This window comes from Enhydra lutris, unplaced genomic scaffold (genome assembly GCF_002288905.1).
Source record: "Enhydra lutris kenyoni isolate GAN:26980312 unplaced genomic scaffold, ASM228890v2 scaffoldscaffold31, whole genome shotgun sequence".
Taxonomy (NCBI): Eukaryota; Metazoa; Chordata; class Mammalia; order Carnivora; family Mustelidae; genus Enhydra; species Enhydra lutris.
The window spans coordinates 523593-547016 of NW_019154115.1; the positions used below are offsets into that span (position 1 = coordinate 523593).

General features: G+C 43.6%; 1 protein-coding gene across 1 annotated transcript in view; it reads right to left on the minus strand.

The window, feature by feature from the left end:
* Positions 1 to 996: 996 nt before the first annotated feature.
* Positions 997 to 23424, minus strand: part of LOC111153247 (S-phase cyclin A associated protein in the ER) — a 491788-nt gene continuing 469360 nt past the window's right edge. The window contains exons 30-32 of the mRNA XM_022512152.1: positions 6992 to 7183; positions 4388 to 4439; positions 997 to 2054 (exon numbers count right to left, since the gene is read on the minus strand). Coding sequence (XP_022367860.1) covers positions 1951 to 2054; positions 4388 to 4439; positions 6992 to 7183 — 348 coding nt within the window. The 3' untranslated portion in view covers positions 997 to 1950. The remainder of the gene's footprint in view (positions 2055 to 4387; positions 4440 to 6991; positions 7184 to 23424) is intronic.

Genomic DNA, 23424 nt, shown 5'->3' on the forward strand with positions numbered 1-23424 from the left:
CAGGCCGGATTCTCGCAAACTCCCTAGCCGGGCGGAGCCGGCATTTGTCTCCATCAACCCCCCCTCCCCTCCCGGACGAGGGGGGCAAAAGACACTATTCAATTAAATGTTTAATTGCGAATTCTGGTATGGTTTCTGGGAGGTTAATCACAGCTGTCTCAATTATTTATGACTTTCTGGCAAATTTCCGACTAGATAAGAAGTATATTCTATTGTGAAGCGTCTTGCAGGAAATCTTATAAATATTTGATTATTCCTTTCAGCTACAAGGATTCTGCGTTCACGCCCCAAGACGCGCTGGGAGGGCGGTGTTCGGGAACTCCTCGACTGGCTGGGGCGTCCCGGGCTGGCTGCTGCGGGTCGCGGAGCGAGCGGGCGGCGCACACCTGCCAGCTCCCCACCCCCTTGGCCCACCCCACCCCCAACCCCCGGCAGCAGAAGAGCCCCGGCAGCCTTCCGGGAGGAGGGTCCCGGCGCACAGCCCGGCTCGCCTTGGTTCTGCGCGCGCCGCGGGCGGTGTCCCGGATCCCGCGCTTCCGGCCGAGTCACCCCCGGAGCCCTGGCGGGAGGGGCTTCCCGAGAGCGGGTCCCACCGGCTCGGGAGCGGGCGGCCCCCGCCCCGCGGCCCCGGCGAGATTCGCGGGGTTGGAGCTGACGCCAGGCAGTGGCCCGACGCGCGGAAGACACCCGGTTCCGCGCCGGCCGGATTCCGCAGCGCACCCGGTAGGGGCGAGGGGCGGGGGACGGGGGACGGGGGACGGTCGCCGTCGATCGATTGATGGATTGTTTGAATTTTTGGGACCTCTTTATTTCTCCCGATTTGCAAAAAAGTAAAAACAGCATACATGTAATTCAGCAGCTTTGTGAGGCTCCAGAAAGAAGTGTCCTGAACATTAGGTAGGCTAAGTTTACTTTTTAAAAAACCGATGAAACTTCCAAATTTTTCTAGTCCCGCCCCTCCGACTTCCCTGTACTCTGGTCTCTGACACATATTCAGGCCACTTTTTTCCCCAACCAGATCTTTTTTTCTTGGTAATGTTTGATCCTTATCTGACAGAAATGATTACAGATGTCACTCAATGAACAGCTTAGCACTGACCATCGGCTTAACGTGGAGAAACGATGAGAAGGAGCTAGGAAAAGGTCGACGTCTCCCGGGCGGACTTCTCATGTTCAACTGTGAGCGGTGCACGGGGGTCGGTTACACCTTTTACTCAGAGCCCTCGTGGCCTTCTGTTTTACTTTTACTTCAGCGGTTGACTTCACAATTATTGAGAAAATACTTCAAGGTGATTCACTGTGGCTCATCGTTTTGAATCGCTAATGTTTATTCTGGAGAATAATTTCAGTTCAGCAATGCTATAGGAGGCTCTCAGTACTATCTGCCAGGAAGAGCTGGGCAGACCAATGAACACAGGGCTCCCAGTCCATTTCAAATGGCCCCCCAAATATATTATGTAATTAGAATACCCAAGCGTTAAAACATCTTTACTCCACACCTTAAAAAGGGAAATTTAGAGGTTAACTTTAAGTCTTTAACTAAGACACTCCCAGAGTTGGAGTTAACATTTTTCTTTCCAAATTTTACTGCCTTAATAAGAAAAGTCACCACTGCAAACGGAATAAGTTATTTTATTACAAGAACAAAACAGACTTGCTAATTTAATGTCTAATTTCACCCATGTTACAAATGCAAAGTATATATTATGATAGGATATAGGTTACTGAACTCCAAAATATTGTGCATAAGTGAAATAAACTCAACTTGCAGAATTAGACCATTAAAGTATCTACAGTCATTATAAATAGTGCAAAGTATATACCATATCTACAGTGCAGGGGGAGAGTATAAACATGTGAAAATGAGTTTCTTAAGGAACAGTTAGAACATTTGTTTGAACAATTTAAAATATTAGCAAGGGTACTCAAATACAGAACTAACGAAGTCATTTATTTTTTCTCTTTTTTTAAAAAAAACTGTCGAGCTTCTTCCCAGGCCTCCTGAGGAAATCTGTTAGCCAGTTCAAGATAGTCTTGGGAACCAAGGGATTTTCCTGAGAGGGAAAAAAGAAAATAGTTAAATTCTTTGAAGTTTAAGCAACTGAAATTATTTTGATATCTGACTACAAAATGGAGTCATGCACTTCAAATAAACCATTATGTAAGTTTATATAAAGAAGGTAATTGATCTGTTTATCTCTACCTACAGCACTATATATATTTATATGTGTGTGTGTGTATACATATATATATACACATATATATATACATATATATACACATATATATACACATATATATATACATATATATGTATAAAATCACAATTGATTTTGTGCTTCTCACATATTCAAACATTAACCCCTTCTGTAAAACATTATAAAAGATTGTTTTTGGACTCCAGAAAGAAAGAAAACAGGGGAAAGTAAGTATGGTGAACAAAATAAAATGATAGACATTCCATTCTTAAGATAGCCTTGAAAAGGTAAATCTGTATGTAAACTTGATGTTTATCTTCTAAAATAGTCTAATTTAAAATATTTTAAGCATGACTTTTAAAAAGCTCAAATCTGGTGCTCAGTCATCTAACAAAGCAGAGGGGATGAGTAAGAACTTTATTGGTTATTGATGTGACAAAGAAAACAATCTTCGTAGCTGGAGAGTGATCAAGCAGTGAGACTGGGCACCAGAATTCTTTAGCAATTAAGAACGTGGCGCTACGAGGAGCTGCTTTACACTTACAATGCGGAGTTTCCCTGGGCGATGAACTCAAAATGCCTTGAAACATTTTATGGGGACTAAATCTAAGCAAAAGAGGAACAGAAATCCAAAGTGCAGACTGGCACTTAGTGTGGCATAATCGTTTCTTTTAAACCAAGTAACCATATCAGGAGCTGTAACCAATATAACGATGACTCTTCCTGACAAATGCAGAGAACAAGGCCCCATTTGCTGTACTGTGGATTAAGCCCATCGTAACTGGGGAAAGCATGGACTTCAGAGAAGATGGGCCCTGGGAAAAGAAAGTAAGTTGAAACTCCCACAGGCCTCAGCCCACCGCGCAGACAGACGTGGCTCTTAGGACTCTGCCTGCCAGATATGTAGCAAACGGTGACTCATCCTTACAGCCTGGAGAAAGGAGGAAAAAAGAATGTCTATACTTCTTACTGGCGAAAAAAAAAATGCTGTACAATTAAAAATAAATACATTAGAGGATTTTTAAAGATATTTTTATATATTCAAGATTTAAGACATTGCTTTATAAGAAAGAGTAATAAATTATACTGATTTCTCCCATGTAGCCTCCAATAGCTTAAAAAAGAGGCTGTGAGTGAGTCAGGGCAGACCTGAACTTGCACACTAACTCTGGCTTAGACAAATGGTACTGACTATGATGTTGACTGGAATTTCTGAAAAGGGGCCTAGCTTTCTGTTTACTTCTCTGAATGCCTGAATCAATAAAACATGACATTTTTTTTCATGATATTGTTACAGCTTTATATTCTTTTCTATGTACTTTTCAACACCTGCCCCCATAGACAATTGGAGCACGTGTGTGTGTGTGTGTGTGTGTCCAACGTGACTCCTCACCCCCCCAAGTAGGGGCTACTTTGTGGGTGCCCTAGAGGGTCCTGCTGGAAGTGGGCCTCTGGCCACTTTAAAGACTATCACACTAATGGAAGAATTGGGGAAAATCTGTATTAGGGTCTCATTAATCAGAGATGCTGTCCTGACAGTCAGACAAAGAGCAACTTGTACTTCTCAATTACAGTGTGAATAGAATATTTAAAAAAGTAAAAATGCACTTTAAGATTCTACATCTCTCGCTCTGATCATAGGAAACACCTCATCAGGAACACTACAGGAAAAAAAAAAAGCTTATAAATCTTTGGCCTCTGAACTCTTGCTAATCTGATGGCTTTTTCTCCAAGCAAAACAATTTTATACTTTATATTCTCAATAAAAAAATTAGGGGGAAAATATGGGCTACTATCATTAATAGTTTTATTCTGAACCAAACCCATGTGATTTTAGCATTTATGTGAGGAATGTAGGTGAATATTAATGATCTGCTTGTCTCTGTATTATGAAGCGGCTCTTTAGTAATTAGTCACCATTTATTATATCTTGCTTGAGGTGAATATAAATTACAGAAAGATGTTTTGTGCTTTTCTTTTATTTCCATAGATTTCTCTGTATGTTCTGATGCATTCATGTTGATGACAAAGTCTGTTTCTTTACTCATTGAAATATACTTGATATCCAGATCTCAAATGTTTTAGGTGATGTAATAAATTGATTCCTGTAACAATTCCAGAGGGTGGAGTTAGAAACATGTCTGTCTGGCTAACAAACACATGATAATTTCATTTCAATAGAGACGTACCTTTGGGCTGATGAGACTGGTTATCTGCCTGACCTGATGTCTGTTCAAAATCCTGTGTGAGACAAGAAAAGTGTTTTTATACCAAAGCTAGACACAGAGAATTCCGCTGAGGGCAGCTTCAGATGTGCTTCTGAATTCTGAGAGAACCATCTTAGCATGAATACTCTGGAGCCCAAATATAAAAGCTTACGAAGTTGAGGTTCTCTTACTTAAATCGAACAGTGATGACTTACATTTTGCTATGGATCAGTAGTGGCTATGCTGCTGTCTGTTGTAGAAACTATAACTTTCTTTCAGCTAACAAACTGAAGGCTTTGGGCAGATTAATTATCCTAAAATACTGCAAGGTTTTTAACACTTTTTTAAAAAGCATGATTCTAAAAGGCCTTATACAATCTACATCTAAATCTTTAAAGTCTAGTAATTTTACTTTTAGAGGGAAAGTGAAAAATATCGTACATAATACGTAAATTTTCATAAACCTATGACAAACCACCAGCTCCTATTTTTAGTATCATTTTCTAGTGACTATTAATACTCTAACACGTGGGGACCTCAAAGAACCATTCTATAAACTCAAATCTAATATATATTAATTCCCCTGATAATAATTATAGAAAAGAAGACCTGATTCAATTTCACTAATCTAAGATGCTATCCCAAATAAGAAATTTCTATAACATTTACAAAATGTGTGTGTCCAAACGTATGTTAAATGTGTTACATTAAATTACATTTAACTCTGTCTTAGAAATACTTTAAGATGGGGTGCCTGTGTGGGTTAGTTGTTAAGCATCTGCCTTTGGCTCAGGTCATGATCTCAGGGTCCTGGGATTGAGCCCTGCAGTCTGCTTCTCCCTCTCCCACTCCCCCTGCTTGTGTTCCCTCTCTCTCACTATGTCTCTGTCAAATAAAAAATAAAATCTTAAAAAAAAAGAGAAATACAAGATGAAAACAAGTAATATATATGTTCTTTACTTTAGAGTCTGATATCATTTGTACCTTTAGAAATTGTTTTCCAGGCAGTTGAAAATGTAAGGGACTAAGCTGGTATAGATGCAAGATTGTCTTTGCTCAAATATCACTGTCTTGGTTGAGGCCTCTCTGCTCATCACCCCCCTGGCAGTCCCTACCCCTCTTTCCAGTGCTTAACACCATCTGACATGCTATTTGTTTGACTTATTTTTTTTGTTGGTTTGTTTGTTTGACTCCCCCAACTTTAATGAAAGATCTATAAAGGCACGGATTTTTATGCGTTTTTTTGTATTGCTGTATTTTTTGATTGCTTATTTTTGATTGATTATTCCCAGTGCCTAGAACAGTGCCCAGTACCCCAGAGCGGGGGTGGTGGGGGGAAAGAATTACCTGTTGGATAAGAGAAAGAATTCTAAGATCAGTCTTAAAAATCCTCTATATCATATTTTCTATTTAATTTTTAACCATAAGGCTTTAAGAATATATGAGAATTCTTAAATGTTGAATTGATGGTTACGTAAGACTTCATTAAGATTTTAATTTAACTGTAAGATTTTTTTTTGTTTTGAAAATCCATACCCTACCTGTGGATCTGAATATCTTTGAAAAATTTTTCAGAAAATAGAACCCAGACTCAAAGAGAATAACTACGCTGCAAGTAGACATTTTTAAACACAACTGATCTAGTTGTATTTATTGATTGATCATCTGATAGAGGATAGTTTAAAAAATGTAAACCCCTAACTGCTGTCTAAGGTGAAGAAAGCTAGACTCTTTAGCCATCCCAACCAGCCAGGAAGGATCGCATCCTTTCAACAATGATATATGCGTATTAGCCAGAATAAGGGACAACACTAATACAGAGCTCTGCTTTCTGTTTCATTATTACAAACAGAAAACATTGTCTGTTAATCACACGTACGTCATGGAACAAAAACACACTGGTTTTTATGGTAGAACATTTCAAAGAAAATGGAAGATTTTCAACAATTAATGATCTACAATGACAGGAAAAAGAATAGCCAACTTGATTTTCTATTGTCAGTTGAATGAGTTAATTTAGCTGCAGAGACGTTGCTATACTTTGCTCCAGCGCTAATTCTGATTCCAGTCCTATAGACTTGAGCTGGATCATAAAAATATAAGGCCATTCTTACAAGCATTAGATCTTTTAAAAAAGCAATATAACAAGATTTTATGACACATACACAGATGTGTATATGAATCATATTTATTTAAAAACTTACAAATCAATTGAAGTTTTACTTGATCTTTCTTCCGTAATCCTTATCTATTCCCTGCAGCGAGGCTAAAAGCTAGATGCGTGTCAGTGCTAAAGCCTTAAAGAAGTCTGGCCATCTTTTTAAAAACATTTCCTTGGTGTGGGTTTTACCATTTCATCAACTGGAAAAATATCCTTTTCTTGAAATCCTCCAAGTAGAAGTTGCACAACACTCAACCCCAGTTTTACTACCCTCATATTTTAGAAATTAATTTTCAAGCACAGAGATACGTGCAAAATTCAAAAGATACTGTGGATGGCAAGAATAAACAGCTGGTTCACTTTTACTTTTCCACTGCATTAGCTTACACATAAAGCCAGGGGATCAGGCAGGAGACAGAAGGTACCTGAATGAATGTGGCCAGTAAAAGACAGCTCATCTCTTGCTCCAGAATGATCTTGTTCTGACGGTTGTTGTAACAAGCAGCGATAAGTGAAGGGAACAGCACTTTGATCAGCCGTGGGTCACTGAAATACTGGAAGGGCAGCTGGCAGAGCTTCTGCAGGACTGTGGGGTGGCGGCCAGACTGTACGATTACCTGAAACAGGAGGGAACCTAGGTCAACTGCCAGAGAGCCGTGCCTGCTCCTTCCTCCTGCAGCCCCAACAGTGTCTGTAAGAAACATGGAGGACAGGCAGAAGGAGTGGAAGGAGACAGGGAGAGGAAAAAGAACAAGAAAAACAAAAAAAGAGAGACTCGGAACTCCTAAGTGATACTGGAAAGGAACAGAAAGAAAAGAACTCTCCTTCCCAGAGTTCTGCAGCCATTTACACTCCACAGCTAAAGAGCATGGCCGCCAAGGAGAGAGGGTGCCTGCGAAATGGATTCAGGATACACACCACTTTAATAAAGTCCCTCTCCCCCTTGAAGCAGAGCAGCCCTATTGCTTGAAACCTGCCGAAAGCTCGCTCAGAAGAAAGACGCCCTCTCCTACCCCTCTGCCCGCTGCAGTCTTCCCCTAACCTAGCTCCTGGAATAGACAGACCTATTCCGCATGCAGATGAGCCCTTGCAAAGAAAAGGGGACTGTAAGGAGACTGCGAAGTTTCAGCAAGCACAGGCTCCAAAAGATCCTTCCTCTGATCCATACCCCTAATCTGTGTTTCCATCAGTGCCATTGAGTCTAAAAGGAGAATTGTTTAGATAAATGAGACTCTTGTCTTGAAGCAGTCTAGGTTTACAACTGTGTACATTTTAAGAAATGGGGCAATGCAATTAATGGGCTTGCAGGGAAGCCCTCCTAATTTACTCCCTAGGCCTCCATGATAAACTAAGAAATGTCAAAATCAGATGTTTCAAGTAACCTTGATTAGACGGTTCTAATATGAAAGAGCTTGGTGACCCAAAGCCCACTTCTTGGTATAAGAGGAAGCTCACAGAAAGCTAGGAACACTGTAAAATCTAAGGTCAGGACTGTAAATTGTACTTGGAAAAACATAATTTTACAGGTACACACCCAGACAGGACTGCATTCAAATTAAAACCAGAAGGACAGAGTGAAATAGCAGAGGCAGGAGAAACATAAATTACAGGGATTTACAAGTTTTCAAAGTACTTTTAACAATACTTTAAGAACACACTCTCAGATGATAATGCAGTTCGGTTTAAGAACAAAATCAACAAAGTAAGAGTTCACATATTTTAGTTCAATAGCTAAAATGACATCAAAAACCTTTAGAGAATGTTGATAGGGACTTGTTAATACCTTCAAATCCAGCAGGAATTTTAAAGACTCACAGTGTGACAATTCAGCACATGGCTAGGTGCAGCCGTTTCTGACCACTGGCTGAGAAAAATATGTCCCATCATCTATTTTATTGATAAAGCATTTACTTAAAGCTTTAATTATTAGCTACAAATTTTGTAGCACAGCCAAATGACCACCACTTTAGAATTGATAATGATCCCATTATTACAAGTCTCTTTTCCCCCTTGTCCAAAAATGAAGCAGAAGTTTTTTTCTTTGGAACTTCATTGTTAAAATGCTATTATTGGAAGATTCACTAATTGAAAAGATATTAAACCAGTCTGGCTGGCACAGGCACAATGTTAACTCAAAGATGACAGCTCCTGGTTCCTGGTAAATGAGCACAGAACGTGCAAACTTAACGAGAACTTCCTCCACCTGGACTCCTGACCCTCATGGGCCAAAGCAGAGCCCCTCAGGGGCCTGGAAGTTCCTTCCAGGAATGGAGCTGGCTCTCACTTGCCTGTTGAAGAAGTGAGTTTACAGAGGTCACCAGCAGTCTCATGAGATGACCTACCAGAGGCCACTATTTTTAAGTCTCTATAGTGCAGAAGACACAAATGGAGTTAGGAAGTTTGGTCACCTTGGGTAGGGTGTTCTACCCACATGACCACCCAGGAGAGAACTTAATCAGGTTATAGGTAAGGGGTCTGCCAGGGAAGGGGTGGGGGTTAAGAGCCACACCCCCTGGCTTGCTGTGAGGCAGTGGGATATCTCATCAGCACTGTCCTTTGAACCACATTTCTGACAGTGTGGGAAGACAGGATTAGGAAGTCCGGGGCAGGGCCAACCTAGGGCACTGAGACCTGGTGGGCAAAACCACTCCTGGGTAATTCCGGTACAGAGGGGTGGCATTTTGCTGTCAGTGAGCACAGGTGAGTGGTCATTAGGCTGATCACTTCCCACAGGGGCGGGGAAGCAAGGCTGCGGCACAGAGAGCATGACTGGGCCTTCGGCGCCAGGAGAGTTGCCTGAGAGGCTTGGTGCAGATGAGGGCAGGGCTCAGGTTTATTTTATCCAGTCACTCGCTCTCAGGCCTTGGCATGGTCAAATGTCACACGAGCTGCTCCAGCTTTCCAAGGTTTAGAGAGTCATCATGGAATATGAAAGTCTTGGCAAACGAATGAAATGCAAACAGTTAAGAAAAACCTCAGATTTACAAGGATGTTTTCTCTCTCTCTGCCTTCCCGATGGAGCTGTAATTATCAGTCTGTCACCTTTCTCTAGACCAGCGGCTGCTGATAAGGCCTAAGGTGAGTTCTACCCTGAGCCTGGCCAGGCCACCCGCCCTTCCTTTCAGGGCACACAGGCCAACACACACCCAAAGGGGCTTCCCACAGAGCTCCTTTCCAGACCACTGCCCCGAGAGAAAGGAGGCACCTGGCTATAGATTTCTTTGGGCGTCATCGTCATCAGTTAGACAGCATGTAGGGGGCCGGGATGGCTCCATAATAATGAGAAGACCCTCTCCAATATGATGTCCACTTTCAAATGCACAGCAGAGCTCCAAAGGAAATGAGGGGAATTTCCAGCAACATTCAGATCAAAAGAAATTGAAATTGAACTTTCCACTTGCTCTTAGGCGCAGTTTCAAATAGGTACTAACTAAAGAGCTGGGAGGCCTGGGTTCGTGCCTTTACTCTGGGCACCAATTTGTCATGTAATGCTGGGAAAATGGTCCAGTTTCTCTGGGTTTCAAGGTAGAGCATTTTTTCAAAAGTAAACTTTTCATCAAAGCATAACATACAGGAACCTCTTAAGTAAACAGCTCCATCTTTATAAAGTGAACACACCTGTGTCACCAGTGCCCAAATAAAGAGAACATGACCAAGGATGCTGGATCTTTAAATATATTCCTTTTCATTCAAAACTAGATTCCTACACTTTGAATTTAAGACAAATCATACGGAAACTATTTGTCTGTACTAGAACACAAGAAAGAGTACTATGAGCGCCATGGGTCCTTCCTCTGGTCTTCTCAGCAGAAACCAGTGGGCATAATTCCACCATCAATGAAGGACATCTCTTACCCAAATGTCCTGGTATTCACCACTTTTTTCTTTAGTATGATTGACAGGGGTTTGGGGGAATGATGGTGGGGAGGAGAGGACCTCCCACTCCCTCTTTGTTTTGGAACTATCAACAGTTCTGGGAAGAAGGGGCTTTACAAGAAGGCTTTACATGCTGCCAATGTGTACTACAGCCCGCTCGAGGGCCAGGAGGATCTGAATGCTAGTGTTAAGAAGGAATCTAGTAAAAAAAAAAATTTTTTTTTTAAGGAATCTGGACTAGATAACTGGATGTGCTGATTCCTTCATCTGCCAACCTCTGGCCACCCACCAGCTCCAATCGTTGTGCATTCACAAAGTAGAGAGTATAGGTGAAGTATAACTTGGTGCAGTGAGAGACAGAACCGGAAGAGAGCTCTAAATTCAGCCGACATTTACTGAGTGCCTCCTGTGCCAAGTGCTATAGGAACACGGAGAGAATCCATGCTTCAGCTCTCAGGGAGCAGAGGTATGTATGCAAATGACAACTAATACAAAGGAGACTGGGTCATCAGAAGGGAAGGACAAAGGATTAGGGGACCCCGTGGGAGGGAAGGATTACTTTTAGGTAAACGTGGAAGGCTGCGCTGAGAAGGTGGGTTGGACCTCAGGGCAGATGGGTAGGGAGGAATTTTAGGTGCACAGAAGCTCCCAGATTCAAATACCAGCCTGCTTTAGTCTGTTCAGGCCGCCATAACAAAATACCATAGACTGGATGGCTTAAACAACGGAAATTTATATTCTTATAGTTCTGGAGCCTGAAAGTCTAAGATCAGGGTGCCAGCATGGTTGACGAGTGCTCTCTTCTTGGTGCGTAGACCAACACCTCCATGAGTCCTTGCCTCGGTGAGTGTACACAGAAAGAGACAGCTCTCTTCCTAGTCTTACAAGGCCACCAATCCTATCTCATTAAGACTCCACCTTATGACCTTATTCATCTCCAAGTACAGTCACATTGGAGGTTAAGGGACAAAATATGCACTTTGGGGGACACAACTCAGCCCATAGCACAGCGCCGATTCCTCAACTGCTCCCGGCCAGCATAATATTTCAGTTGTTAAGCATCTGCCTTCAGCTCAGGTCATGATCCCAGGGTCCTGGGATGGAGCCCCCCAGGGGGCTCCCTACTCAGCGGGAAGCCTGCTGCTCCCTCTCCCACTCCCCCTGTTTGTGTTCCCTCTCTTGCTGTCTCTCTCTCTGTCAAATAAATAAAATTAAAAGGAAAAAAAAAAAAGAAAGAAAGACTACCCTCATTAACCAGGTATATTTCAGAGTTGATGGGGAATCAATTGTTTCTCAGTGGCCATAAGTCACAAATCTACAGGCTCAAGAGGGCTTGCTGTTGGGTAGCCCTGGGCCCTAAGGCTAGCTCTGGTCAGTTAACCAATTTGAGCCTCAGGGTCCTTTCTATAAAATAGGGATAGATATTCTGCACAGCAAAGGGAACAATCAACAAAACTAAAAGACAGCCTACAGAATGGGAGCAGAAATATGCAAATGACATAAGGGGTTAGTATCCAAAATGTATAATGAGCTTATAGGGGTACCTGGGTGGCTCAGTCACTTAAGTGTCTGACTCTTGATTTCAGCTCAGGTCATGATCTCAGGAGTCCTGAGACTGAGTCCTGCTTTGGGATCCTGGCTGGGCATGAAGCCTGCTTAAGATTCTGTCTCTCTCTCTCTCCCCCTTCCTCTGCTGCACCACCATTCCCACTCCTACACATGCTCTCTGTAAGAAAACAAAAGAAAACCAAACCAAACCAAAACCAAACTTAACTCAACACCTAAAACCCAAATTATCCAATTAAAAATGGACAGATGACACGAACAGACATTTCTCCAAAGAAGAGATCTGAATGGCCAACAGACACATGAAAAGATGCTCAACATCACTCATCATCAGAGAAATGCAAATCAAAACCACAAAGAAATATCACCTCACACCTCTGAGGTGTGAGGTGTCGTTCAGAATGACTAAAATCAAAAACACAAGAAATGACAAGTGTGGGCAAGGATGTGGAGAAAGGGGAACCCTCTTGCAGTGTTGGTGGGAATGCAAACTGTGCTGCCACTGGGGAAAACTGTATGGAGGTTCCTCAAAATATTAAATAGAATTCCCATATGATCCAGTAATTCCACTAGTGGGTATTTATCCAGAGAAGACCAAAACACTAATTCAAAAAGACACATGCACCCATATGTTTACTGCAGCATTATTTACAATAGCCAACTTAGGGAAGCAGCCTGCGTGTCCATCGACTGATGAACGGGTAAAGATGATATGGTGGATATATACAATGGAATATGACTCAGCCATGAAAAGAATGAAATGTTGCCATTTGCAACCATGTGGATGAATCTAGAGGGGTATAATGCTAAGTGAAAGAAGTCAGTCAGAGGGGCACCTTTCCCCGCCCTGCTCGTGTTCTCTCCCTCAAATAAATAAATATATCTTTAAAAAAATATTATTAAAGAAGTCAGAGAAACACAAATACTCATATTTGGATTTAAGAAAGAAAACAAATGAGCAAAGAAGAAAAGACAACGGACTCTCACCTATACAGAACAGATAAATTATTGGCAGAGGGGAGGTCGGTGGGGGGATGGGTGAACTAGGTGGGGGGATTAAGAGTACCCCTATCATCATGAGCACTGAGGACTGTATAGAACTGTTGAATTGATATACTGGACACCTGAAACTAATGTAACAGTCTGTTAACTACACTGGAATTAAAAGAAAAAAAAAAAAAAAGAGATAGATGGTAGCCTTCAGGGTTTAGACAAGGAGCAAGTGAGACAGTATCTGTGACTATAATGTGAGTGGTTAGCTCACCAGTTCTGCTGCTCCAAGTCTTCTCCTGCTGGATCTGGCTTCCATATACTTGTAGGACCAGAAGTCCCCTCCCAGTATGAGACCTAATGAGTGCTTTCCATCAACCCACCCTCCTCTCTCCATAAGGGCCACACATTAGAATGGGGGTCTGGCAGCAGCAGGCCCTGCATTCTGGCGGGGACTCCTCGGAAAGCTTCAGGCTACCTGGGAAGCCACTGCCGCGGCCTCTCCCTGGCCCTGCCTGCACAGGACAGAGCTCTGCAAACAGAGTTGGGGATGCCAGCCAGGATCTTGCGGTGGTGGGGTAGGAAGTGCATTCTGACAGCTCTGAAAAGAAAATCCCAGCATAAGCACGATCCAAGAAACAGAGATGAGTGGTAGAGAGAAAGAGAGGCTTAGCTAACTCTGTGTGTGTGTGTGTGTGTGTGTGTGTGTGTGCGCGCGCGCGCGCGCGTGTCTTGAGGCTGTTGTGCTAGACCTGTCAATCTGAAAACAGAGCAAGAAGGGCTAAAGCTAATAGGCTTGTGTTGTGGGATCCTGATTCAGACCCGTGATGAGCTTCCCTTGAAGCACGTAAGGAAATCCTTAAGCCCAGGAAGTCTGCCCAGGCAGCACAGCCAGCAACAGTCTTTCATTTTCAACCCCAAAACATGGCAGCAGCAATCCCAATGTAAGTGTGTATAGCTTCATTTCCAGTTCCAAAAGGGCCAGGACTGTGTCTTTCACTCTTGTGTGTTCCATTGCTCTCCTGGAGGGCTAGGCACATGAGAGTTACTGGAATGAGTGAATCAAAGTGACAGGGGGTTCCTAGTTAACAAATTCATCTGTGTCTGGCCTTGGGGAAGAATCCTACTACATCTCTTCTTCTTAGGTCCAGAGCCCATTTTCTGACTCAGAGGTTTCAAGGGGCTTCACGTCATGTTGCCGCAGGTCTGCATATGTTGTCCCTTGTTACAGAATGAATGTTTATGTCCCTCCTCCACTCATGTTGAAATCCTAACCCCCAGTGTGATGGCATCAGGAGGTGGGGCCTTCGGGAGGTGACTGAAAATGACAATGAAGGAGCGCTCATGAATGGGGTTAGTGTCCTTACAGAGGAGACTTCAGAGAGCTCTCAGGGCTGCTCCTGCCCTGTGAGAATACAAGAAGTTGGCTGTCTGCAGCCTGGAAGAGGGTCCTCCTCAGAACCCAAGTAGGCTGGCACCCTGATTTCAGACGTCCAGTCTCCAGAACTGTGAGAAACACACGACAGCCTGAACTGACTCCTGACTTCCCTAAAGAATGAATTTATGATAAGCTATCTTCTACCCTAAAAGGAAGTTGGGCTTGGGAACCTCAAGGTCCTGAGTACCAATTCAGATCTCCTTGGCCTGGTAATAGAGAAGGGTCTGGAAAAGATCCAAACCCTCCCCCCACCAACGCGGGTCATAAGTGACACTGCTCTCTCATTTGGTGTGAAGGAATCCAAAATCCTCTAGGACACTGCATTGCTAGAAGCTCAGCAACACTCACCACAATGTAAAGCCTGTCACGGGCAAAGCCAGTACTCAAGAGTTTATAAAGCCCCTTACCTACATGGTCTCAGTCTCTGAACACTCTCTGAAGCGGGTAGACAGGGATGAATCTGCTCTTTTATAAGAAGAAATCTAACACTCAGAAAGTTGGAGAGACTTGCCCCAGGCCCCCCAGCCGGTCACTGGTGGAGCTGGGTCTGGAAAACTCCTCTGACTGAGTGGTGGCCTCTCACCTCCCAGGCCTGCCCAGGGCTGTGAGAGTCCTGAGGCCTCCCCTTCCTGGGCACAGAGCCTTTCTGTCGCTGGGCTGGAGTTCCTTCCCATGTCTGGCTGCCAGCCAGCTTCTCGCACACCTCTGCCAGCCCACGTGAAGATGAGGATGACACACAGCCATCCCACAAAGACTAAACCAACCGACATACACAGATTAAACCAACACAAAAGGCCTTTCTTCAAAAACCTATATTCTGCTTGGCTAGGTATCAAATAACCAGTTCTTGGCTGTGCTGGGTGGTGCCAAGGGTTTGCCTCAAACCATAAGACGGAAGGATCTGAAAGGAGGGTCGGTGAGAGAGCCAGACGCTCCAGGGCAGGCTGCTGGGCAGTGTTGCTCTGCGGTGAGCACTGGCTTGTGACTCTTGCCGCCGTCTGTCTTCTGAGTTCTGAGTGCCCGCAAAGCTGGTCTGATACTCTGGAAACAAATGCTATCGAGTATAATATACTGATAATGTGAATCTTTGGTATAACCTGAATAATTTAAATTTAAAAAAGAAAAAAAAAGGAAAGTGGAGGTGGGGTACTAAGTAGTGGGGAGTCTGGTTTAGAAATGGAACAGGCCTAGGAGAGTCTGTAGATTTTACGTCTGTAAAATGACAACTGCTGCACTCATTGCATAGGATCCCAAGGAGAGTGGCTAAGAAGGCTGTGGAGTCTATCCTGTTATGTAAATGGAAAGCAGCCGGATTCTCCTTACCCAGAGGGTCCCTTTCCTCCAACTACCTCCAACTACCTGGAATCCAGCCCAGAAACAGGAAGTGAGCAAGCAGGACTCTGAGCAGACAAATTAGTCTATTCATGAAAGGTTTACTGAGCATCTACTCTGGCCAAGTGCGGTATGAGGCACCTGGAAGGGGCTAGTGACAAGTCACAGACATCCCTGCCCTCAGAGTGCCCAGTCTTTCCACAAAATCTATGTCAATTACTCACAGGAAAGTTCTGCAAGCTCCAATTCAGTCTACCAATTCATGTTTCAGAAGCAAGTCTCATAAAAGTGGTTTTCTGACCTATAATAGATTGGAATCAGCAAATTAGGAGACTGCTGGAGATAAACTGACAACAGAAAGAAGTATCAGTATCAGTCAACACCAATAAATGAAGAGGTGGGAATTAAAATTATTTTGAACAGAAATGAAAATTCAGAAAGTTGTCTGGAACCACTTGGTAGAAGACTAACTATCCCTATCCTTTTCAGTTGGTTTTGAGAACATTACCATATTGTAGTAAAGTATTTTATTAGAACCCATTATCTTTACTTAGTACTCTACACTTTAAAATTTGTTTCTACACACACAGTAATCCTCATATGCCTAACACTATGGTAGATATTAATTTCTCTTTTTTTTAAAAGAAGGATTTATTTATTTATTTGAGAGAGAGAGAGCATGCACGAGCAGGGGGAGTGGCAGAGAGTGAGGGAGCCCACTCAGGGCTCAATCTCACAACCCAGAGATCATGACCTGAGCCAAACCAAGAGCTCGATGCTTAACTGACTGAGCCACCCAGGTGCCCCTACATATTATTTCTCAAGGCATCAAAAAATATATAATATATTAAATAGAATTAAAGTTTAAGAAGGCAGGAAACTATAATATTTTAAAAAAATGATCACAAATAGTTAATGTCAAATAAACATCATGTTTTAAAGGTAATTTTGGTAATCTGCAAATGACCACTTATGTGGGAACAATTCATTCCCTGATGATACCAAAACCATGGCACTACATCATAGCAATAAGCTAGAGAAAGGCTCCATAGCGGTTTCTTGCCTACGTACGTAAATATATGTGTGTGCGTGTGTGTCTACCTGTCAATCATGGATACAATTGTGGTGGTCTACAGTGAAATCTTTAGCCCTCTAGAGATCATCCACATTCAAGGAAACAAAATGGAAAATGGCCAAATTTGAAGCCTGCTGATTCTGCTAGGATCTAAGAGTGATCCTGAATCTCCCCCTTATTTAGGAGTTCCCTCATGGGTTTTAGGAAGCTCTGCATTTTGTTTTATTTCTTTATTTATTAATCATTTATCCTCAGAATGCCTGCCGGCAAGTTTCTAAATAACTTATTTCCTCAGGACCCCAGCCCCACGTCTGCCATGGACCAGAAGACGGAACCATACACATGGCCCTGCTTGGCTCCAGGCACATGGGCACTTGTTCAGGCAAAGAACAGATGTAAATCTCCAGTTTGCAAAAGTCTCAAGGCTGTGAGCTTGGTAGGGACAGGGGCTGTGCTCCTTTTACTCACTGCTCTCTCTCTGCTATCTGGCATGGTGCCTAGCGCAGGGCCTGACAAATGATAGGTGCTTAATGAGTATCAGGGGAATGAATGAATTAGGGCTGAGGTTTGGTCCCTAAACCCAATTCCAAGGGCCGCATCGGGGCCCCGGGCTTACTTGGGTCAGAGCCATCAAGGTTGTCAGGTGATACCATCTTTGCATCTGTGAGAAGAGCTGGCCAGCACCCTGCGGAATTCAGCAGCCTCCTGGGACAACAGAACAGTGAGCAGGGCTGGGTGGGGCGGCGGCAGTTGCCTTCTGCAACGCTTGTGAGCTGGTCAAACCGCAGGTCAAGCCAGTTCTGTCGGTCAGGTGGTAAGGTAAGTTGAGCATACACTCACACACACGTATACAAATAGTTAAATCTTACCAAGCAAATTCTTCATGCTTAAGAATTCTTGTTTTGCTTTTTTCTTTTTCTTGTCAGAGACAAGATGTCCTCAACAGAGGGGCAAATATAGGTGTCTAGACATCTAGATTCATTAAAAGAGACAGCAGAGGGAATCTGTAAATCATTGGAACAAAGAATATTTTTTCTAGCAGACCAGAAACAAAAGTAGTTGTTACATTCCTCTCCGTAAAACTGGTCCTGCTACAAATGCTGGGCAAAGAGGCAGCAGTCACAGCAACCAGGCCAAGTCGCTCTGTCCACATCGCTATTGACCAGTCTTATTCATATAGGAAGCCTGGGCCAGGGATAGAAACAATGTGACAGGAGGGGCCTTGAGGTCAGTGACCTCTATGAATCATAGAAAGAAAACGGCATGCCCCAAACACACTAATCTGATGCCTTGTGGGTAGAGTAGGGAGGGTATGAAGTGGCTTTATTTAAGTATCACAGGAGAGAAATTTGAAGTCTGTCCATATACATAAGCCAATCAAATTTAAAGCAGAGAAACACGAAAAGTCCATTGGTTAGCACTGCAAGAAGTTTTTCTCCTCCCAAACTTGCTCCTGCCATAAAATAGATTTCTAGGCTGAGATTAAATGCAGAGATCTTGGCAGACTGTGTGGGAAGTAGGCCCTTTAAGCACTAGCCTTCTTCCTGGTGGTCCCAGGGATTCATTGCTGTCAGGCACCAGCAGAGTGTCAAAGAGGAAGGAGAATGAGGGAAGAAGGGAAAGAGGGAGGAAAGCAGCCAGGGTCAGGATGAGAGACGAAAGCCCATAGCTGGGGGTGTGGCCTCTCACAAGCTTCGGAGAGCCGGTGATCCTATGGGAACAAGGGTCTCCTCATGTAGTGAGGGGTGAGTGGCTGTCCTCCTGTATCCCTCCAGGGAAACTGAGAAGGCCCCTGACTTGCTGTTCTCTGCTTCCTCGGGGAGATCAGCTAAGTGCTGGTTACCCCCAGCAGAAGGATGCAGAAGAGGCGTCTGGGCAGACTAGCTCCTCTGACACCACTGGGCTCCCATAGGGAGAACACCTCAGAACCAGGGGCACCTGCTCCATCCTGGGGCTCCAGTACGAAACTCTTGATGCCTATTTTCCTGTTCTCCACAAACTGGAGTAACTTTGAGATATAGTTTGAACATATCATCTCCTGCTAGTAACGTTTAGGGGCTTCTCATCCTCTCCCAGAGGGGAAATGCCTAAGTTCTTGATCTAGCACATGGGTCCCTTTTTGACCTGGGCCTGGCCCGCTTCTGCATCCTAGCTGGTGTTCTTTCCCCCACCTCCTGAACTCCAGTCGGAGTGAACAGCTTGCTGTTCTCTGAACCTGCCAGGCTATTTTACATGGCGGTGCCTTTGCTTATGGTCTTTTCTATGCCTCGAATGTCTTTCCTTCCTTGCTACCCAGTGAGCATCTTTCAGACATCAGCCAAAGCACCACCTCCACCATGAACTACCCCTAGAGCAACTCCAGCACAGATCCAGGTTTGTTCATGGTCTGTCTCTTACTTCCCTCCCAGAATGTCAGCAACTGGAGGGTAGACTTGGTCTGTTTTGTTTCCCACTGCATCCTGGGTGTCCAGAGTGCCCGGGCCACCAAAGGCACTTGTTAAATGTTTGCTGAAGGAAGGACAAGGAGGGACCGAATGTCTGCACTGACAGTACTGCTCCTGGGCTATGGGTTCCACGAGACAAGATCTGGGTTGTATTCCTTTCTGCATCTCCCAGAGGCTGGGCATTTGGCAGAAGTGGATATGCGAGAGAAAGGATGAGGGATGAATGCTCACATGGACACTAAGCACACGGTCCTGGCATCGCCCCAAGAATAAGTCACCTCCAGCATTCTGTTCTGTGTTAGAGCTTCTTTTTCCTTCTTTCATGTTGCCTATTCTGTGAGAAGAGTTACCTTTCAAATGAAGCATGTTCTAAATTCTCTTCAAACACATCTTGCAGCACAAGAAGGTTGGGCTAGATTATCTTAAATACTTGGCTAACCCTAAAAGTCATGGATTCTACAATCTGTCAGGGACTATGCTCACAAGTCCTGTTCCATTTCAATTTATGTTTCAGAAAGAACCTTGTCTAAAGAGCACAGACCTTGGAAATAATACAGACTCATCATCATACATTTGAGGGACTACTTTATTTTGGATTTTCTGTTTATTTGCATTATCTGTGTTCCATCTACCACAGGGTTGGGGGAGGAGGAAAGGGGGAAGGCTGGTCACAGAAAGCCTTAGATAGTTTATCAGGAGGCTTGAGGCTGGGGACTTTGAGCAGGTCCTCCTCCTCTTTGGCAATGAGGGGAGTTGGGCTAAATGGTCTTTGAAGACCTGTAAACTTGCAGAAATATTAAAACCCTGTGCTATGAGGATTCACGCATAGGACCTCCTTATGCTGCCTATACTTGTGCAGATATTACTCTTAAATATGGTAAAAAAAAAAAAAAGAGCTTTTTTTTTTTCTTAAGCATGAATAAAAAAGTCAATATGTAAAATATGCTGCCCACATATTCTCAACTAGTAGCTGTTCTGATTTCTAAAGCAGCTTCTTTAAGAAAAGAGAACTTATAATTACACATGGACACAGACACACATAGTACCGGAAAAATTACGTCCATTACAAACATTACAGGACATGTGTGAGGGAGGTGGACAGATGACGTTTTTAATAATGCCTTAAAAAAGACATTCCAAGTGGACTTTGGATCATTCCTGTGAGGAGAACTTGGGTCAAATCTTGGGTGGTGTGAGAACAGCAGGGCTAACAAATGAAGAGCGTAGGCTGATAGATTTTCTGGTCACATCCTAACAGCAGTCAGAGAGCACGGATGCATTCCATGGAGCATTTATGGGCTCACTAGTACTAGTCTATGACAATTTTATTTAATCATAAAAATATAATAGTAGTCAAATCTTTTTGTAGTTTCAGTTTACTGCTTTCTTGAGTGAAATAAATGGTCTCTCAGATTTCTTTTGCTTTCATCTCGCTGCTCTAAGTACAGTAGGATAAGGTTCCAATTAAGACCCATTAAATGTTCACATTGATTCATGCGAGCCATTTTCCAGTTTCTTTTCCTAACACAATCTCAATGCACCTCTGAGTTATCTCTGTGGTGTGTTTTCAGTTTAGCAGTTGCCCGTACAAAAGAGAATTATTTGGGTGTGAGGTCTCCCTTCCTCTTACTTCTCCAGCCCAAAGTGCTGAGTGGAGACTCTCCTTCAGTGTCCTCCAGACATGCATATGTTTATCACCTGTCAGGTATGTCCAGCTGAACAAGGCATGCCCCTTGGGGGAAGGGGTGGCTGGCAGCTGGCCAGAGCCAGACTGGCCCTCCCAACCCCCCTCGGCGGCTACACCAGAGCAGTGCACTGAGTGCACTGGGCCCAGAGACATCTACAAGAGGATCCTCTGGTGCTTTTGCATCTTTCAGGTCCACAGAGGGACCCTGGAGGCAGGGGACGCATAGAGCTTTCTCCAGTTTCTCCCTGGATGGGGACACATACTCAGACAGCAGAGATGGCCCATCTATACTAGTAGCAAGTGCATACTCCATAGCTTCTCCCACTAGGAGCAGGGAATCTGGAGGCAGACAGTGACCATTTCAATAACATCACCATCAACATCATTCTGGCCCAGGAAATGTGCTCATCACCATTGTGCATGGTCTAATTTACTTTGCACAACAATGCCATGAAGTGTTCTCGGTGCCATCCCTATTTTATAGATGAGGAAGTGGGCTTGTGCAGGATCACGGAGCTAGTAAGTGGTAGAGCTGGGACAAGAACTTATTAGGTCGCCAGGCTCCAGAGTCCACGTTCCTCTTATCAAGCTAGAAAAACATACTACTGAGGCCTTAAAGCAGAGGCCAGAGCACATGCCGCTGCCACAACAGGCCTCTCATACACCAGGTTCTCTTGTGGTGTGCGGCATCTGATGCCCCACTAAAGGGACACGTTCCCAAAGGACCTGCATGTGAAGAGATTGAAGAAAAATATTTAAAGATGCCCTTAGGAAATGTGTTATTAAAATGAATGAATGATGTGGTGGTTTGGGAGCCTTTGAGTATAGATTTTCCTGCAGTGTGATTTCTTAGAGTGGGACATACCCGTCAAAAAACGTTTTCTTTTTTAAACCCAATCCTAAGTCAGAGTAGATTTGCCATGACAATGCCACCAACTTGGTGAGCAAAGACTCCACAGGCATCCACTGCCATAGCTGAGAGTTAAATCTGAGACCTGAGTAATAAGGACGACAATTTACTCTTTACAACAATCCTAGGAGTTAGGGTTTGTCTCTATGCTATAGCTGCGGGAAGTGACACTCAGGATAGCTGGCCCACGTTTATCATCCAAGTGAAAAGAGAGTGGCTAGGATATGATCCTAAATCCGCCCCCAAAGCTATCTCTCACATATCACTGTTTTCTCAAGTACAGTATTTGCAAAATCTTCAAACACAGTAGCTTCCTTTGGATCTCAGAACTACTGGTTCCAGCAAAAACGAAACTACGGGGTTTCTTTTAGAATAGATTAGAAGACAAATAACCCGTAATGCCGAGGAAAGGGCTCTTAAATTTTTAGCTCTAAATCAGGTCAGGAAGTGTGGTCAGTAAAACAGAAGTATTGTATGGTTCCAAATCTGGGACCATTTTAACCTTTTCTGCAGTATTATGCCCAAGGAAATCTGTATCCTCGCAACGCCCAATCATTCATTAAACGCATGCTTATTAGGTAACTGCTAAGTGCCAGGCACTGCTGTGGCACTGGGGTCAGACTCTGCTTTCAAGGTACCTCTATTCTAGTGGGAAGGGTTGGAGATGGGAGTGGGAATGGGGAGATAGACAAAGGAAATATATGGCAGGAACTGTATAAAGGAAAATAAAGTAAGGTAAAGGGGGAAACAGTAACCATGGGACTTATCTACTGTTTTAGATACTGTGGTCAGGGAAAGTCAGATAATACGACATCTGAGAAAAAAAATCTGGAAGCCTCTCCAAACCATGCTGATTTCTGAGGGAAAAGTATTCGAGGTAGAAAGCAGCAAGGACAAAGGCTTAAGGTATGTTTGTGGAACAGTGACAAGACCAGCTGTGGCTAGAGTGGAATATTTGTGAATGCTATACTTAGAAATGAAAATGATTAAATTTATCTACTTATGTTGATCTGGCCATGTATTCACACTTTGTCTCAGAATTATACATCCATCTTCTATCAGAGTAGGAAGGGCTCTTCTGACAGACAGGAAAGTGAAGCCCAGAGATGGGCAGAGACGTGCCCAGGACAGCTCAGCTGAGCAGCCATGAAAGGACTGGGCCGCCCTCACTGCTGTACCAGCATTTGATCCATGGCGATGGGCTTTCCATGACTCATTAGGTCCTTGATAGAATTTCCTACCTCAGTGGAGGGGTTTTCTTTGTGATGATACTTTAATTCTTTATAATCTGTCTCGGTGATTTATGAAAAAGGTCCTCAGTGACTGAAGACCAAGGCAGGCCCAGAAAAATTAGATCTACCACTGGTCAGGAGTTAAACTCTGATCAGACGTTCCTTCTGGCATCATTTTCTTATACATATTTGATGTCCCAATAGAGGATTTTCCAGGGAGCAAAGGATGACTGGGATTTGCGTGCACAGCTGTCCTAACAGTATTCACCCTGCTCAGAGGGTCTGGGTTCAGGTACTTTGGGAAGAGG